At 36.5% G+C, this 21341-nt stretch overlaps 1 protein-coding gene across 1 annotated transcript in view; it reads right to left on the bottom strand.

Moving 5' to 3' along the window:
- Positions 1–10363: 10363 nt before the first annotated feature.
- Positions 10364–21341, bottom strand: part of LOC121413315 — a 40582-nt gene continuing 29604 nt past the window's right edge. Inside the window, exons 15-24 of the mRNA XM_041606094.1 lie at positions 20988–21131; positions 20188–20257; positions 19152–19259; positions 18446–18555; positions 17509–17623; positions 15615–15752; positions 14562–14752; positions 13576–13879; positions 13012–13173; positions 10364–11412 (exon numbers count right to left, since the gene is read on the bottom strand). Of these exons, the coding sequence (XP_041462028.1) occupies positions 11257–11412; positions 13012–13173; positions 13576–13879; positions 14562–14752; positions 15615–15752; positions 17509–17623; positions 18446–18555; positions 19152–19259; positions 20188–20257; positions 20988–21131 (1498 nt within the window). The 3' untranslated portion in view covers positions 10364–11256. The remainder of the gene's footprint in view (positions 11413–13011; positions 13174–13575; positions 13880–14561; positions 14753–15614; positions 15753–17508; positions 17624–18445; positions 18556–19151; positions 19260–20187; positions 20258–20987; positions 21132–21341) is intronic.

Raw genomic sequence — 21341 nt, 5'->3', positions numbered from 1 at the left:
CAAGTTCTTCTATAGCATTTTCTTCTCCTCCCCCTCCTCGGGCAAAATATTAAAAATATTGAAAAGTACTTTACTTTCCTCCGCGTCCTACGCAAGATGGAAACATTATTAATGCTTTAACCAGAGGCACGCACGAGCCCCGATGAGCATGGAAGATGGTATCTAATGGTATTTGAGAGAAATGGTGAAAGAAGAAGATGGGAAATGCAGAAACATGAGACGAGGTTTCCTCCTATACTAAAAGACGTTGATTGGTGAGAGAAATGCGAGCCAGGATGTCCCAGACAGTTCGTGTGACCTTCATGAAGGGTGAAAAAATGTTTCCAACATTTAAGCTGTCGCTGCTTTATGATACAATATTACTGTATGTAAACGAGAACTAGTTTATGGTTAAGATCAATAATAAAAACCCATACAGTATACAAAGCATACCTTGGAGAATTATTATATCCATTAATGAATGGAACAAATCTCAGCTATGCACTATGAAAACTGAAAGTGAAATCAATATCCTCCCTCGTGATTGCAGTGGTTAAACAGATTTGCATATCGCTATAGACCTGTGCACTATGTCACGCTCACTATTGTCATTCAATATGGTGTCAAGTTAAGGATAATGGTAAAGTGAGTCCTTATAGCAAAATGAATACAATGTAACATCTACTACAATCACCCTTTCTCCCCCTTCCAATCTTATTTCGAATTATCACCTTCCTTATCTCCCACTGGCACAATCATGATCCTATCACATCAGAAATTTATTTTATTTTATTTTATCATGTTTTTTTATACACCAGGACCAAGATGCAAAACAGTAATTTTATCTCTGATCTTGTGAACCTGTTTAAATATGTGTGAATAAATAAATAAATTTCACATTATCTTTCTAGTCTGCCCCCCTCCACATCTGTCTCCATTCACCCCTCTCTCTCTTCAAACTATATATCCGCACCCCTTTCCATACTCCTCTTACCCCCCCCTCTCTTACTCTTATATCCTCCCACATACCCCCCTCTGTGTGTGTGCGTCTCTCTCTCTCTTCAAACTATATATCCGCACCTCATATACTCCTCTTACTCCCCTCTCTTACTCTTCTATCCTCCCACATATCCTGCTCTCTTTCACTACTTCTCTGTCTGGTCCCTGTCTCTCCGTTTCTCCCCCTCTCTTACCTCACCTCCCCCTCTCCTAATACCCATCCCCCCTTTCCTTTCCTCCCCATCTCTCCTTCCATTTCGTCATACCCCTAGTTACATGCAGTCACTCCCTTTAATAATCCTATTTTCGATTGCCTCCTCTCCTGTTTCTAACAACCACTCGATTGTATACAGAGGAGATAGAGGAATTGATTATTCGTTGATGACTGAGAAGTTCAATTAACACAGTGTCCTAATTGTACCATGTGTCCATCGTGCATTCATTATCATACACTATTCGGCACCGTGCAGAATGGTTTAATACAGGGGTCAGTGGCAAGATCACGTTGAGGAAGTGGGTTTTTTCAGTAAAAGAGGCAGTTCATCCTGACGAATAGTTTGTTGTGAAAATAGCAAAAAAAAAGTACTGAAAAATATTGGCGAAGATTTGAGGAAAATCCGTACAAGATTATGAAAGATATTAGAACTTTGATTTAGAGTTTGGTTTGTGATGTCATAATTATACGAGCAGCTGCCCCATTGTAACATAAAATGAATTAATTTAATTTGTTAATGGTTCATGATGAGCCCCCCCCAAAAAAAAAAACTTCTTTCAAAAACGGGTGTGAAATAATTTATGCTACAGGTACAATAAAACCAATTTTCATTTTTTTTTCTTTGGTGAAAAATATGTTTGTTTTGTTTTTCAATTCATGATACATCGGAAGCTGATCGCGTATGATGTCATCACAAATCAAAATATTAAAATTCTAAGAATTCTTAAAATTTTTGATGGATTTTTCTCAAACCTTCAATAATGTTTTCAAATATTTTTCCTCTTATATACAATAAACTTATTGCCGGGGTGAACTTCCCTTTTAATCACAGGGGTATAGAGATATAAAACTGAGACTTTTCATTTAGATACCCTTCTTTCCTCCTTTCTTCTGTTTCTTGTTTTTCTTCTTCCTTCTCTCCTTCCTTTTGGTCTCTTATTTTTCATTACCTGGGGAATCATAGGATGCCCTCTCCCTATACCAGAAAAATTAAACATATAACAGCTGATTGATAAGTAGCATTGTTTTTATTTCAGTTATTAGTAATCTAATCTAAAGACTGAAAACTACACAAATTGGAGGGTATGCTCTCAATTATTCTTGAGATACAATTCAATATGTCACCCTTTTCAATTCATTAATTTCCTCCCTTTTTCATGACCGTGGATCCTTCTTTTTTATTTTTTTTGGGGGTGCGTAATTCGATCACCATTTTTTGTGTGTTAAATATCAGGTATAAGCACGCATTCAATTACCACCTAATTGTGATTTTGCACGTGTTTATCAGCTACACTTGCAGCATTTCTCTCCCTTCACACAGGCGTACGGGGGGAGGGGGGCTTGGAGTGCCATGGACAATGGCGGCCCGTGACCCGGAGGAGACAAAGCATGCACAGCATAGTTCACAAACAATCATTGTCTCCTCCGGGGGAGCGTTCCATCAATATTTTCATTGGACAAATTGTCAGATCTGACATCTTTCCATGATTTTGATTGGCTAAGAGGCACTGTTCCTATATAGTAACTGTCGGATAAAACGTCCGACAAGTCCTTTCATGAAACGCCCCCCGGGTCACGGTCTGCCACTGGCCATGGACCACAAAAAATTCACGACCATGAACAAAAGGGAAAGGGAATGAAAGGAAAATTTTGAAATATAATATAATTTTCTCAATATTATGTCATAAATATCACAAAATTGAATATTTCTACCACGTAAAAAAATTGCCAACCTGCTTCACGGATTTCGAGAAATTTAGCCCCATTCGGCATATCTGGCCCCCGGCATTTTTGGCTCACTACACCAATGTCCTTTCACATTCAGGGACACGCTGGATAGCAGACCTTCCATAAACTTACCAATCAACATCTTTTAGGAGGAAACATCATCTCACGTTTCTGCATTTCCCATCTTGTTCTTTTAATCTTTCTCTCAAATACCATTAAATACCCAACCTCCATGTTCTTGGGGTTTGTGCGTGCCTCTGGTTATTATGTTATGTTATTTAGGGACCTTTAGAAGAATGGCTATACCCTGGGTCAATAAGAGTTATTATATTATTTATTATTCTTATTTTATCTTACGTAGGACACAGGTAAATTACTTTCAAGATTTTCAATATTTTGCCGGAGGAGGAGGAGAAAATGCTTTAAGGATAACTTGGATAGTCCCATGAATGAAGGAGATTTTATGGATTAGTGCTTACTGATACATGCATTTATTATGCGAACAAGATTTGTGATGTCACACAAGAACATATTCACCAACCCTTATTTACACCCGGGGGGGGGGGGCACTCAGTATATAATGCATAGTGGGTATGTGCCGCGGAGGGGACCCCCATTTTTACACTCAAATTTCCGTTCCAAGGCATAGCATTTTTGCCTTGTTGAGAAAAAGAACAAAGAAAGCCGCTCCAAGGCATAGCATTTTCTTCTTATCTAGAAAAAAGAAGAGAGAAATCCGCTCCAAAGCTTCGCATATTTTTCGTTACGCCGCTCCGATCGCGTTGAATGAGCTGCAATTTTGGTGAAAAGCGGCCGCAGAGCTCCCCGGAGGAGGCCGCGCTAGACCCTCCTTTTTACAATAAGCCCGCTCCAAGGCCCCCGTTTTTTGTCTCGCCCGCGGCACACCCCCACCACTTTTTTGGTCGAGTGCCCCCCCCCCGGGATTTACACATGCCCTAGACTTTTTGTTTTTATCATTCTCATGACGTGACAAACGGTACCAATTTACCTCACCTGGGTCGAGTGCAGCACTGTGTGGATAAATTTCTTCCTGAAGGAAAACATGGCTAGGATTCGAACCCATGACCCTCTGTTTGAAAGGCGAGAGTCAGAACCACGATGCAGAAATTCTACTAGTACTACAGTGCAAATAACCTGCAAGAATGAGTTCCCCATTAAAAATACAATCTCAGCCTCGTGACACAGGGCAAAAAATGAACACAAGAATCGTTGCACAATCACGTGGCATTTCAAAAGTAAGCCTTTTATTTCAGCCAAAACACTTTCTTATCCAATCCTTACAACACTACATGTAGGAACCACCACTAGCGCAAAAATGTACAAAATATAAGAATGGCAACACATCATGATTAATTGCGCAGACGATAACATAACCTTAAAAACAAAATTAATGTGTTTTTTTATTCACATGGTCACAGTACATCCATTCAAATACATAGATCCTAATTTCTCTATAGATGTCAAGCTATTCTTAGGTTGACATGTTTTGTTCACATAACTAAACAAATCATTTCTTTATTCACATGGTCACAATACATGAACACCTATTAAAAAAATTCTACTCTCTACTTCTCCATTCAGCTTTAGTTTACATATTTCGTTCACACATCCTGCTAAAGCTTGTAATATAGTTTCAGATAACACAATTGTACCTTCATAAGTGATGAATAAGTGTTATATTTCACCAGGGGAAGATAAAAAGTATTCAGTAAGAAGTGCTTCCAAGAAGAAGTGTTCTCTGTTTTTTTTTTTACATACACTCTACAACTGTAGACAGACTTCATCTCTGTGAGGCTTTAAATCAAGAATACTAACTTGAGATTCATTAATTTCTACATTTTTTTAACATACTGTAACAAAACCCCTCCAAAACAGATAGATAATTGACATTTGTTGGCAAAGTATGTTAAAGAAATGGTTGCAAAGTACATTCTTTCAAATAAGAAAACACAAACAAACAATACATCACAAGAAGAAAAAAATGACAAATCGCTGACGACACAAAACAATAAGGACAATACAAGAATGAGTAAGATGCAAGCTTCAATGAATTAGCTAACTGCAATGTGGACTTAATAATAAATCCATCAGTGAGCTATAAATACTATTCAAACTCTGCAAGGAAAAAACTATCTTGCAATGTGTGCTACATTGTATAAATTTTGATTTTATTTGTGAGTTTCACAGGGATTCATACTGGGACCCCAACTATTTTATACCTTTGATGAAGGGCTACATTCCAACAATTTTTGTATGGGAAATTACTCTAGAACTCAATACATGTAACTCTTCATAAAAAAACAACAACACATGATCCCTAATTGTACCTCTACCATATAATTAACCATCCTATACATTGTATACTTAACGATTAATCATTCCACCAAGATAAAACAGCAACAAAGAAAAAAAAAAGATAAGAGAATACATAACCCCCACATTTGGAGAAAACAATTACATGGTACACTTGATCTACACTAATATTCTCATCATGAGATATATTACATGGCAAACACTAAATTCAGGTTATTTTATGAACTCATTAAACAACAAATGACAAATTTACATGTATCTATTGCACGTCATGTAGATTCTAACTCAAATCAAATATATCCCATAAACTTAGGTAAGAAAAGACTACACACAAATTTTGTTAGATGAAAACTTAAGCAGACAAAACATTTTTTTTTAAATTTCCTCCTAAAAATGCAGATTTTTGCAAGTCTATTCCTGTTTAGAGTTGACTTAATGTGGAATCACCTTACTAGCAACACAACTTTTCAGGGAACTGCTTTGAGTGATTTGAAAAAGAAAATCCAGCTCATAACATGTAAATGCATCTTCAGCAACATTCTCATTCATTCAAATGATATCTGTAATGTTTATCTTTTCAAAAAATTGTCTCTGTCTGTATTCACCTATCAGTAACACGCACTCCAACCAAGGACGAAGAACAAATCTAATCAACATAAAATATTTTAAAATCTGACAATGAAATACTAGCATCACAAAATGAACAAAATATTAATAAACCTATTGAGAGAACTCAAGATAATTATAGCATAGGATTTAATCCACATGATTAAATGGTACCGTAATCCAGTTGTTCCATCTGCAAAATACTGTTCTGGTATGTTATATATAGCACAAAGTAATATCTCAAAACTGCAGAAACATAATTTGAAATGTACATCTATGGTGGATAACAAAACATTAAGTTCACACCTGTAACTAATGAAAAAATTATGGTGAAAATATTCTATACATTTTGGTCAGATTCACTCCAGCAAAAGGAAACTTACAGCTCATTCGAATCATGAATATATTCAGCATTGTAATTTTCATCCAAAATTATCCACCGTCTACCTGCGCTGATCTAATTCAGTTCATCCTTTTCTACTATTCTCCATTCACTAATGGTTGACGTTTCATAGCAAGCTGATTATATGGTGCTTTTCAATTTACTTTAAAATAACCCTTACCACATTGGGTGACAAAAACTTAATTACTTTTACATCAGGGAAATCACACATAGTGACATAGTGAACCAATTATAAGACATAAGAATCGTAGGTAACACTTGAAAATGAAGATATTTACATATATCTACAACAAAATGATGTGATCTCATTGATAATAGTGAAAACATGAACAAAATACTAACATGAATACAGAGCTAGCTAGAAAATTGTGATTTTCATGATCACAAAATAGTAAGGTATAACGTCATGCATTGCTTTCTTATGCAAGTCCCTCAAAATAATGAGCATGATTTCTTTTCAATTGTTCATACATACATGACAATGAAACTTGGCAATTGTTCATTTTCCAGTATTTATCACATAAATAACACTCTTCTTAAAAGAATTAATTAAAATCTGACTTTCTGTAAATATAACAAAATCAGATTTCGAGTACAACCAGCCAATGCAAATTCTATGCCCAATTTTTTTTGCTCAGATTTTGCCACTAGTCTTGTTTTATACGTCATACATTTAGACAAAAGTCACGAGACTGAAGGAGTTAATATGCTGCTGATATAGTACAAGATTGTTAGATGTGATGTAGCCTGTCATAAACTATACATTAATGGTCAATTTGCCTCATAAGAGTAAACGGTTTAGACCTTTCAAACCAACACAAGTGCAAGTAATAATACATTTCTCTATAAAGTCTATGCTTCTTACATGCTGTGAACACTTCATATTTAGTGATTTCATAGAAAAAATCTACAGCAAATCTATGAAAAACAAAAAATTACAAATTACAGATATTATGATGCTATATGGCAGTGTCATAAATCTATACAGTAAGCAAATCCAATATACATGTTTGTGACCTGATTATAAACAGCGATGAAGTCAGCAAGCTAAAAATACAAAGTATCTTACAAAAAGATTCATTGTTGTTCAAACTATTACATATTTACAGCTCTCAATAGAGAGAAATTCATAATCAACCAATTTGGAACTTTTCTGACCGATATTTCACAGCCAAACTAACTTAACATGAACTGGTACCTTTGTGGGAACATCATTAATTTGTGATGCTGTGTCCTTTGGAAGGAAACAGAGCAATAAGTCCTGTGATTCTTGGATAAAAACCATAAATTGTACAAGAATATTAATAACTGATACATAATGAACACCATACATGTATTCATACAAGCTGGGAGCTACAATTACGTGAGGTAAAATGACTTCACTGAAATTTTGCAGGCAAATTCAGAGTATGTTCGTTACACATATAATGTAAAAAAAAAGGTTTGAAATTAAGTCAATGGTCCATTTGACTCGAATCACAAACTAAACTCATTACAAAAAAGAGGAAGCCAGAGAAATTAATGGAGTTGTTTTGGATGAGTTTGGAAGATGATGATGACCTTGATGGTAGTGGTGATAGTGATGTTGATGGAGATGAACTACAGATGATGATGGTGGTGTTGATTGATGATAATAGTGATGACAATGATCATGGTGATAATGATTATGTGATGATGATCCTGATGGTGGGGATGAGGATGATGACAACGATGATGATGATGATGGTAATGGATGATGATGGTGATGATGATGAAGATGATTATAATGATGATGATGGTGATGATGATAGGGTACAAGTCGGTGGAGGTGGTCACATTAAGAAACTTGCCTTGTAATGCCCAAACTTTAATACCCCATTTATCAATTTCGAGTATTAAACTAGCAATGATACCAGCAAATATTCTAATAAAATTTGGTGGTAATGGTAGATACATCAACTATGTTTCTCAATGTATCTAAGAATACTGGATTAGCTAAATACAATGAAAATACATTCTCAACTTAATTTTTGAAAGGCATAATACCCCTTACTTTGTGACATTTGGCATTGTAATGGGCACCTGAGATGGTGTCATACAAGACTGTGAAAAAAAAGTTAGCACCTAATTTTTGTTTTATCTTAAATTCCGCAATTATATAAATTGAAATGGTCACATTACCTAAAATGGGAAAATTATTAACTAAATGCAAATCCAAATTAAGCAATACAGGAAAATCTACAATAGTGTACAATAGCTTTGACTTTGCCACTGATTTTAACTAAAATGATCCAAACACAGATGCATAGAAATAGCTGGAGACAGTGAGAATTGTTTAGACATTGCATATAATTTTGGCACCGTATACACCATCAGATACAAAATCTATCAATCAAGAGTGCAGCACTTGATAAATATAAATCAAATTGTATGCCCTAACATGACTGCACAGAAATTATACTATGAAGTCAAACACAAATACCTCAGCATTCTTGAAATTGGACCTTCAAACTTTATTTCTTGATTAAGAGTAGAAAAGTATTTCATGCATGAATGAGTATAATGAAAGAAATCACGCAATTTTTGAAAAAAACCCAAAACATTTGATTACATGGATTATACCATGAGCAACATGCATACCAATTTTGGGTACGTGCGATTATGCGGTCGACAGCTGCGTCATCTAATAAACAAGGCAAGAAAATGGGATAAATTTGGTATCTGTAGCAGACTCCTACGAATCAAATCCTATTTCACGGACAGATTAGATTGATCATACCAGTAACCCAAGATTTAGATTTACAATCAATTAAAAATATATGTTTCTTGATGGGGGTATGGGTGGTGCTGGTAACAAAATCTGAAAACAAACAGTTATCTTGGATGGCTTATTCCATATTGCAATCGATTGCAAGCCTATGGGTTATTGGGCCCTAAATTAATAAAAGTACTACATGTACATTTAGCTACTACACATAGCCAGGGAATTTACCTCACACCAGTCTACATGCCACAGTATTAATTATCTACTTAAGTACTTCCACAATGGAAATTGGCAAATATGTGTTGTGTTACAAAAAAAGCAAGATGGCTGGCAAACATCTTGGCATTTGTTTCAAAAGTACTCCCAAGATAAATATAAATACAAACCTTATGTCTAGAGGAAGCCTATTGAATGTAGAATATGCCATCAACTTAACTGAAAAAGTGTTCATTACAACACACAATGGAACCTAAACCTGCCTTTTCTGCACCCCACCAAATTCAGAATGTGAAATATTAAAGTTGTTTGCAAGTATAATGATGACATGAAATAAGAACCTGATCAACTAGAGTTAGTATGTCTAATTAATGCCTTTTAATTGGCGAGTGAATATAAACTTGACTCCATAAAGCACGTGAATCCGATGATTTTAACGTTTTTAGCATGAATTCTGATTTTTAGAGCTTTAGAATCAACTAATCAAACCGTTGTAAGATTGTGAAGCCAAAGAAAGGTAAATCCACCTAAAGGGGGAGGGAGCATGTTTTCCAAAGCATACTTGAAAATATACTTGTTAAAGGGGAATTAAACCTTTGAAACAAATAGGCTTGTGTAGAAACAGAAAAATCAAAGAATAAGAATAAAGAAAGTTTGAAAAAATCGGACAAATAATGAGAAAGTTATGAGCATTTGAATATTGCAATCACTAATGCTATGGAGATCCTCCCATTGGCAATGCGACAAGGATGTGTGATGTCACTGATGAACAACTTTCCCTTTGGTGGACTATAAAATACCCTCAAAATGTCTCTTTTTGCTTTTTCTTATGATGATACAAACTCTCTATCCATAATGTATTCTTAAAAAAATATGTATCACATGCCCTCATGTAGAAAGAACACATGATCTATGGATAGATGTGATAAAAGAGGCAATTCAAGTGAAATATATACTAAAGTAATGGGTAGAGTTGTTCACAAGTGACATCACACATCTTTGTCGCATTGCCAATTTGCTATCTCCATAGCATTAGTGATCGCAATATTCAAATGCTCATAACTTTCTCATTATTTGTCCGATTTTTCTCAAACTTTTGTTGATCTGTTTATTTGACTTTTCTGTTTTCACACAAGCTATCTTCTTCCAATGGTTTCATTGTCCTTTAAGAATGAGGGAAAGTGTATTGCTAGATAGAGAGGTTTGGTAAAACTCTCTTCATAAACAGTTTCAGGCTAGTTTATGCTTCTTTGATTTATATGCATAAGGAAAATTATTGCAGCAACTGAATCTACTTAACCAACTGAATCTACTTAATGACCATTCCATCTAAGAGGTACTCCCATGGTATTCATTGAACATACAATGCTTAGCAGTAAATCAAACTTGGAAGAAGTAAATTGACCTTTATACATGTAACTCAACGGCAGAAAAGGAGGTAGGCCTAAAATGCAGCAAATATTGTAGTCTTATTATTCAAACACAATGAAATGAAACAATGAAATCAAATACACAAATCAATTCCTAGCTCATGATGCAAGGTGTGTCAACAAATCTGTTGAAGTCATGCTACTTTTAAGCAATATGTACAATTTATTAAAAAGTAGTAAAAAGCATCACGGTAATCGTACAGTATATAACAAAGTAACAGGTTTTTTTTATAATTATGCTCATTGAATTGTGTTTAACATTGTAATGCAGTTACCCATTTTATTTCACATTGTTGCTATACTTCATGTGCAAAGTTATCATGAAGTTTCTTTCTATACACGCATATTCTACATACACTGAGAATCAAAATCATACTATTGGCAAATAATACAACATAGCGAGATATGGCACGCACACACAAAATACAGTACACCTTTGCATATAAAAGTAATACAGCTTTACCACACAATTCGTCCTTTTCATGCAGGAAAATACATTTGAACAGTCAGAAAATGATTTAATCACTGCTGAGGAAAAAAACACGACAGTCCAATTTGATTGGTTGATACATACACACATGAAGGGCAGTTGGCCAATCAGAGCTCACGTACTAGGAGGTTCTATGGATTGCACCAATGAGAGGAAGTGTTCCACTTTCTCCATCTTGTGTTCGGATTTGACCAGTTGGAACCGGATTGGGCAGTCTAGTGTGGTGCAATGCTGCTTGTTATCAGCAAAGCCACAGCAGCTAGTACAGATCTTCAAGTAGAAAAGAAACAAATATAGGCAGCATTATTTCATATGAGTATTATTGTTTAATTTCCTTAACAAGTGGAATGCCTCTGGCCGTCTCACCTGCATCATGCGGTTCAATATAGCAGCAGTGCTGACTTTGAATACTACTCTAACTCGCACAAGATGTTCAGTAATACATGGTTACTCTTATGTCCACTTTTTATGAACTAGACCAATAAACTTACAGAGATATGATGGTTATTCAACAAAAAACCCCAACATGGCCAAAGTTCATTGACCTTACATGACCTTTGACCTTGATCATGTGACCTGAAACTCGCACAGGATGTTCAGTGATACTTGATTACTCTTTTGTCCAAGTTTCATGAATCAGATCCATAAACTTTCAAAGTTATGATGGTAATTCAACAGATACACCCAATTCGGCCAAAGTTCATTGACCTTTGACCTTGGTCATGTGACCTGAAATGCGCACAGGATGTTCAGTGATACTTGATTACTCTAATGTCCAAGTTTAACGAACTAGACTAATAAACTTTCAAAGTTATGATGGTAATTCAACAGATACCACCAATTCGGCCAAAGTTCATTGACCCTAAATGACCTTTGACCTTAATCATGAGACCTGAAACTTGCACAAAATGTTTAGTGATGCTTGATTACTATTATGTCTAAGTTTTATGAATCAGATCCATAAACTTTCAAAGTTATGATGGGACTTCAACAGATACCCCCAATTCGGCCAAAGTTCATTGACCCTAAATGACCTTTGACCTTGGTCATGTGACGTGAAACTCGTGCAGGATGTTCAGTGATACTTGATTAACCTTATGTCCAAGTTTCATGAACTAGGTCCATATATTTTCTAAGTTATGATGACATTTCAAAAACTTAACCTCAGGTTAAGATTTCGATGTTGATCCCTCCAACATGGTCTAAGTTCATTGACCCTAAATGACCTTTGACCTTGGTCATGTGACATGAAACTCTTATAGGATGTTCAGTAATACTTGATTAACCTTATGGCCAAGTTTTATTAACTAGGTCCATATACTTTCTAAGTTATGACGTCATTTCAAAAACTTAACCTCAGGTTAAGATTTGATGTTGATGCCGCCGCCGCCGTCGGAAAAGCGGCGCCTATAGTCTCACTCTGCTTCGCAGGTGAGACAAAAATCCTTTTAGTGAATTTGTTTCAACATGAAACAAATGAAAATGTATAGCAAGAATTTTAGAGATTCATGAATTCTGTGTCACTATATAAAACAAATAATGCACTAGCTCTGTCATGTAAATACAGTAAAAGCTTGGTTTCTTCAGATGGTGTATACTGGGTACTCTCCTAAAGGCTCGCCCGCAACTCGCCCAAAATAAAGTTTTGAGCATGTTCAAAACTTTTCTGTGTGCAAATCAGACAGTTTGCGTGCGCTTCTGCGGGCAACTGCATGTGAGATACCGGTAGTCACCGGTAGTCATCAAATAGTCACCCGCATGGAACGATGTGACAAGGCCTTAAGGTTTGATCACACTGCGACACCTAACAGAACTAACCTTTAACCACTCACGCACTCACTTTCACATTTTATTTGTATACTGACTTACCTTGTTTATCTGTGTCCTTGCTCTGTCCCAGTCCTGGACTCTCTTCATCAGCGAGGTGACTGTTGTCTGAGGGCTTGACCGACATGACTCACACAGACCAGACTGGGTCAATCTATCACATACCGCACAGTTCAGGCTACAGAAGTACTGGGAGATGGTACCCTATGTGAGCAAGATCATCGAGGATATATATTCATCAAAACCAGAATGGATTACATATATTTTTGCTTGAATAAATGTTAACTGAAAGATCGAAAAAATTATCAATAAATGATTTTAGAAATCTTTCTCTTCAGAATATATACAAGTTATTCAATTTTATTCTCACACTTAATTTGTGAATAAATCGTATTATGCTTTCATAAGAATGTTCCAGCAAAGATGCAATTAATGCTAAAATGTAATAATAATGCTAAAGGGATTATTGAAGGTTAAGCAGGAATTTTAACATCACAATCTACACACAGAGCACAACTTATCAAAATCTCTCTTTGATCAACTTTCCTGCAATCAGCAAATGACTGTGACAAGTAGTCATCAAACCTTCAATTCAATTCATCTCACCTTCCTGGTATTAGCACCACCCTTAGCCTTGCTAGGGACCGTATTAACATGGACCACCTTGGGCAGTTCTTGATACCACTCCAGTGTGTCCACAGCCATCATACCAAACACCCTATTCAATGCTGGTATGATCTGCCTTGTGATGTAGTATGGGGCATTGAGGTTATAGGACGGATCCTGGAGGTAATCCTGAGGGGTGCGGACCAGCTGGATGAGGGGTAATCCAGGGCTCCCGTGGACCACCACATAGGGTACACGCTCGCTCACCCGGGGTTCCGACCGACGGTCCACGGCAAGTTTTCGCCTGAGGAAAAGAAAGGATGCGGGACTTGGTAGTAATGACAAATGGATGGTTTTCACAAAGATGTAAGTCTGATTAAAAATCACACTTACATTGTGTGTGGTAAAGAAGACATTACCACATTCATCAGATCTTGCTAAGACGATATATGCTACATAACCATGTAATCATGAAGCATTCAATACAATGAAGAGTCAGACTAAATCACTCTTAGTGATACACCCCCTGGTCTAAAAAATCCCAGGGAATGTTTTATCAAATCATATTTAAGATTGATGACTTTCAACTGGTTTTCATTAACAAAAACATAATTTCATCAAAATCATTCAATAAACACTGCTGAAGCTACATCAACCTGATACAGTGGCATACCTAGGATTTTCCAAAGGGGGGGCAAATTCGTCCACCAAAAAATTTGACGAGCAAAAAAAAGAAAAAGAAAAAAAAGTCTTCAACCACAAATACAGGATTTTACAGGGGCCACTTGTGGCTCGTCAGGGATCAGTTATGACTCATCAGGGGGGGAGGGAAGGGATACGTCCCTTGCATGGGTTGTGACTCGTTGGGGGAGCAGTCTGCCCCCCCCCCGTAGGTACGCTAATGACCCGATACCTTCTACAACCAGATGGTCCCTGTACAATGCCTATTAGAATCACATAATTCAGTAGACATGATGTAAACTTACTTGGCAATCTCCAATGCTGGCACACAGGATGTAGGTTTATAGTACTGTCTTCCTCGATATTCCTTGGCGAAGATGAGATCTTGGAGACCAATCTGACCGGCATTGAGCTTCTGGAACTGCTGCTGGACATAACGCTTGACCTTTGACACATCCTTGGTCTCGAAGAGTATCTTGAGTGACCTCTCTAAGATCTGGAGGAGAAAGGATATCACACATGCTTATCATGCAATGGAGATTCTAATTTGGAACATCAAACACATATATAGTAAATGTGCTAAATATGCACTACATAAGAATTGTTTGTTATTATTATAATTATCATTGATAATATTGAAAGAAACTAATGGATAGCAATTCACATAATACAGAGGACTATTATCACCATAACGACAAATCTCAACACCATCATAAAAAATTATTATAATCATTAATCACCACCATAATCAAAATCATCATCATCATAATAGCCAACATCACCAACATCAATATCTCCACTATAATCAACAATCAACATAACTACTTTATCTAGAAAACACACAGGACTCTCATGCTCTAAAATCTATATGATCTATATGACTCTATTATCACCATAACAACAAATTACAACACCATCATCAATATCATTGTCAAAAAATATTGTAATCATTAATCACCACCACCACCATCATCACTGTCATTATCATCGTCATCATCATTATCACCATCATCACTAGGACAATGATGATGATGATCATCATCATTATCATTATCGTCATCATTATCATCATCATCATCATCATAATCATTATCATCATCATCATAATCATTATCATCATCATCATAATCATCATTATCGTCAACATCATTACCATCATCATTATCGTCCATCATCATAATAGCCAACATCACCAACATCAATATCTCCACTATAATCAACACAACCACATTATCTTCAGAACACATAGGACTCTCATTCTCTTTAAACTATATAATCTGTATGAAAGTCACAACACCCAAAACATCCATGCTCTACCTTGAACCATATAACAACTGCTACCCCATCTACACCCATACCTTAGCAACTGCTGGGCAGGAATCTCTTCTTACAGTCTCTATTCCTTTAGCATCAAACTCTGGATCTTTCTGATCTGGTGACTCATACTTGTATCCTACATACCTCTTCTTGGCTTGAAGAACACATGGTTTATATACCTAAACAAGAAACACATATTATGGATTAATGTTGAAAACAATGAAAATAATCAATACAATACTATTATCTTATCTACAATGTGTTCAAACACATTTTACCAGATTCATACTTTACTAAGTTCAAGTTAAAATAAGTTAACTGTTAACCCTATCTAGGCCGGGGTATTTTGGGAGTTCCTATGGCCGGGGGGGGGGGGGGGCCTCCCAGGCCCCCCCCAAAGATCTCGGCTGCCGACCGCGCGATCGCGCCGAAAATTGGCACGCGGGTTGCCTGGGACATAATCTACAAGATTATATAGTAATTTATTTCATGCGAATCGCTATTAAGTGATTATGCTAATTTATGCGTAATTAGTATGCGAAATCATACTTTTTCCTCTAACTCCCTAAATAAAGCTCCAAATGTACTAATTTTTGGTATAGAAACTCTTTGTGGTGTCCTTAGCAAATGTACATGAAAAAAATTGTGATATCAAATCATTTTCTTATGTATTATATTGTTTTTTGCAATTTCTTATGTATTTCTTTGTTTTTTTGACCTTTTGTTTTTCATTGTTTTTTCAATGAAATTTGTTGGGGACTCTTCTGTGATCATAAAAAGCATAAAATGAATACATTTAGACTAGCAAAACTAAAAATAATCATACATTTATGAATTTTGGTTGAAAACACAATTTGCATTGACTTTGTACACGAAATCACGTTTTTGAGCCATTTTCGGTCTGACATGCACTTACTCAATGTTGCATAATTTCGGAACCACGTACCCGGGTGACGCAAAATTGGTCTCAAAAGTTGCGCAAGACTTGAAAGTAAAAAGTCAGCGAGCAGCGTGGTCAAAAAATTTCGCACGGCGAAAATATCGCGCAATTCGTTGAGGGGGGGGGGCCTCCGAGGCCCCCCCGGCCTAGATAGGGTTAAACAAGAAAAAAAAAATACTCTTAAATCATGTCCAATAAAAGAGACATATTTTCAAAAAGCACTTAATTCAAGAGTGGAAAATAATTTTCTTTAATGCTTTTAATAGACTGAAGTTCATACTTTTCTACACAATTTCAGATCAATTTAAACCAACAGACTCCTTAAGGATTTTAGCTGAGTTCACAAAACTTGTTATGAATAATATTTTGATTCCAAGGCAATCCTCTCAGCCAACCATCTGGTACATGTCAGGTGCTTCTAACAGATGATTGTCAATATTGAAGGACAACAAGCCTCATGTAACTACGGCCCCATTTCATTTTTTTTAATAGATTTTTCTTTGGGCCTGATGTTGCCAAGATAAAGTGATGAAAAGTGGCATATGACTGCCAAATTATTACAATAAGGAAAACTTTTCCAGTATGACAAATACCATATTGAAACTTGATTTTGATTGGCTGCTGCTGAGCCCTTTTAACACAGTTACCATAACAACACAATATTTAATCCTGATGAAATATTATCCTAATTATTGGTGGTGATTTTTTTTACCTAATTGCTAAGAAAGCATGAATGCTTGTAAGCAAGCAAGCAACCAGAGGACCAATGGCTTAAGTTCCCCTCCGAAGGACCTGGTACTGAGGATTAATGCCTTACCAACGGCACTAGTGCACCAAGTGCGAATCGAACGCGGGTCACCGGAATATGAATCCCCGCTCTACCGACTGAGCTATCGCGCCTCCCGCAATTCCTTCAGGAAATACTCCACACCTCCACAATACAAAACTTTCTTTTGAGGGGTCACTGAAAGGGTGAATATATATAGAAAGCTAACCTTCTCCAGCTTGAGTTTGACAGGTTTAGGATTTTCAGCTGTAACAGCGGCAACAATCTCTCTCCCAATCTCAAAAGCTCTTTCCTTGGTGGCACCCTTCACCAGCACAAACAAACTAAGTATAAATGATAACAAAGAAAAACATTAAATTGATGTAAATATAATATTTTAAAACAAATCAATATTGGTCATGAAAAGGTACATATTCTATAATGGCATGAAGCATGAATAATCAAATATAGCAGTATTGGACTACTTAAACTGTCAAATGGTACATTACTGAATATTTCCAAGATTTTTCACAAGTAACAACATAATTGATGGGAAACGTTTACCCATCCAACTCTATCAAAAGAGAGAAAAATGGCAAAAAGAAGCTGCTGAAAACTGCTTATCTAAAAAAAGAGCCAATGGAGTAAATTAGAGAGTCAAAAGGGGCCTAAGCTTTCGATCCTAGCAGAATCTTCGTCTAGGATCGAAAGCTTAGGCCCCTTTTGACTCTCTAAAAGAGAGAAAAAAAGAAGAGAGCATTGGAACTCCTTTGAAACTACAAGTAACTTAAATTGATAAATATGCCATATCCTGTACTCCTCCACAACAACTTTTTGCAATGTACCCCACCTTTTTCCCCAACTAATACATGTATACCTACATTATCTAATTTATATTGAATAACATTTTAATCTATCTTTGCCAGTTTTATACTTTAAATAAGTGAAATATTAAGTATGCTTCAAGCATCATTATAAGCATTTATGCAAAAATGAGATGACATTCCAAATATGACTTTAAAATAGAGAAAGAGGGACAGAGTGAACAACAGAGGGAGAGAGTAAGCAGCAGAGCGAGATGAGAAAGAATTAGAAAGAGAGAGAGAAATATTAAGATGAAGAAGAGGGAAATAGATTTAGGGATTGGTAAATAATATGAGATTTACCTGTCTGTGTCTCCATAAACCACTCTTGCACCCCATTTAGCTGTGGTCTCAACCATCTTAATAGCCCTCTCAAGGGTTTCACGCCCCTTCCGCACTACGCTGTCACCAACCTTGATATCATCACAACAAAAAGAATATAATGTGATTTTAATGTTATTGATAATATAATCACTCAAGAGTATTAAAATTAATCAAGACAAGAGATAAAAAAATTCCATAGACATTGACGTCCAATCAGTGATACAGCTGATTCATCCACTATCCTTCAGCACCAAGACCATCAACATCAACATAATTATCATCATCATTATAATACTCCTCCTCCTTCCCCTCATCAGCATCATCACTATTATCATCATCATCACCATCATCATCCTCCTCATCATCATCATTATCATCATCACCATCAACACCATCATCACCATCAACACCATCATCATCATCAACGCCATCATCATCATCATCATCACCATCATCATCCTCATCCTCCTCATCATCCTCCTCATCATCATCATCATAATCATCACCATCAGCACATCTTTATCAGTATTCTGATCTTGTTCCTGCTTATCACCACATTGGTCACTACCATCACTCATCATCACTTTAATCACTATCACCACCATTACATGAAAACACATACTAAACTCGATCACCCCCTCCAATCAATGGTCAATTCTCTAGAGCAAACTACAAGATTAATTACCTCAATGCATGGCATCCTTCCAGAGAAGTTAGCTGATGTATAGCCGTATGTCACATTTGCTATGAGCTTCAATCCTAGCTGCCTGTTATCAAGCATCCTTTCCAACACCTGAATAAATAAATAAAAAATCGAATGTGATCCATGAACCCTACTGACTGGAAAAAGAGCCAAAATCTATGCATACTTTCCTCTCTATAAAACATCTTCTTTAAATTAACAGAATTCATATGAAATCCAATAATGTCACACAGCAACAGCAGCCCAGATGAAAAAAAAACAATCTGACACATTTGGCTTAAATTCAATAGATTCGTGTGGGAATCATTGCTTAGTTAGAAGGAATACATCATAGTAAATCAGTATAAATTATACTTTATATATACATGTAAGATGTACAAGAACATTAGTTTCATTGCCACCATTTCTCTAGTTATATTAACCAATGAACCTATTAAGTCAGCATACAGTATATCTTATATTCAAGAACATCTCACTCTCATCCAATGCTTTCCTTTCCTGAAACTGACTATGTTCTCTAATATATCAAACTTGAAACACACTCCTCTATTTTCATGTTTATTCACTTCATTTATTTACATCTACTGACCAGCCTTGTTGGCTCAGTTGAGAGTGTTGTTGGCTCAGTCGGTAACGCAACTGCCCGTCGAACCAAAGATCGTGGGTTCGAGCCTACCCCGGACAGATGACCGAAGCCAGTGCGTTGTGTGTAAACATTTCTCCCATGTTTCATAGATGCAGGCAATGTTATAATGGAAAACACTCCATCCCTCGGATAGGACGTTAAATGGAGGCCCCGTGTAGAGGAGAGTCACCCCCTTTGCACGTTAAGAACCCACTGTACTATTCGTATAAGAGTAGGGGGAAACCCCGGTGTAGTGGTCCACCTGCATTCCCCCCGATCAGTTATATCGGGAGGAGAGACCTGCGGGTCATAGTGATTCAGTTCGCTTTTTGCCTCCCAGGCACAGGTGACGCCGAACAAATAATAATAATAATAATAAATCACCAGCATTACCTTGTCTCCTTTATGGTCTTTTAGAGCTTTCTTCACCATGATACGAGTATTGAGAATCTGATCTAACATCCTGAAAGATAAATGGATAGTAAATTGAAACTCTAAGACCCACATTAACAAACTCTTTTAAATATCTATATCAAATATACACAAGACTGAACAAGATTGACCAAAGATGATTTAACAGGGACGTGCTTGCTTGTAAAGCACTTAGTAGAAACAGTATAATATATAGTTAATTCCCCCACCAAAAAAAAAATCAAATACAATACAATACAATCATAATGCATAACAAACAAGAACTGGGACTAAGAAACATGAGTGAGAAAAATACAAAAATTACTTCATGATTCAATTTTCACCATATCAGCGAAAGTTTGTATGTTGATAACCATTTTTTATATGTGAACTACTGAATATATTTTCATAAAAACAGTCGATATTTGCCATAACATGAACTCAGTTTTGGCATTCATAAACCAGTCCTTGGTAAACTTCCAACAATGTAATGAAACAGCCCTGATGGCATGATAATTCAGTTTACACCCTATCTGAGGGGTCATAGATCAGGGGGGTGTTTCACAAAGATTTAAGTATGACTTAGAGTCGCACTTAAATACCGACTTGCGTACGGTATGAAAGGCTTGACCGCATTGGTCAGATCGTGTCATGAGGACGCGCAATAATGCTTATCTATCAATAAGATCGCGCGTTGCATATCATGTACGCTTCGGCATTTAAGTGCGACTCTAAGTCATACTTAAATCTTTGTGAAACACCCCCCAGATCAACCAATGTACCTGGGGAGGACACCATGCCTGACACTGTGTTTCACAAAGGCTACACCATTTGGAGATACATGGATACCATCTGAGGCAAGAAGCTGGTCAAGCTGCTTTGGAGGGATGGACAGAGAATGACATCCCAAGGAAAACTCGCCCCCTCTGTAAGAAAATGAAGATCAATGAAAATATGGTCAAAGTACCTATCAGTGATCAAAGGATTTCATGACATTTGCTCCGGCGACAATTGCTCCAATAGAAAATCTGCGCATAAGCCAAATATAAAATCTAACCTCCAATACTAACTAAACCCTAATCCTTATATTCATATTATTCTGAACCAAAAACTTTATTACAATCCTAACTCTAAAT

The sequence above is a fragment of the Lytechinus variegatus genome, chromosome 4 (genome assembly GCF_018143015.1).
Source record: "Lytechinus variegatus isolate NC3 chromosome 4, Lvar_3.0, whole genome shotgun sequence".
In the NCBI taxonomy this organism is placed as follows: domain Eukaryota; kingdom Metazoa; phylum Echinodermata; class Echinoidea; order Temnopleuroida; family Toxopneustidae; genus Lytechinus; species Lytechinus variegatus.
The sequence above is the reverse complement of the archived record's forward strand: the minus strand, read 5'-3'. Positions and strand labels throughout refer to the sequence as shown.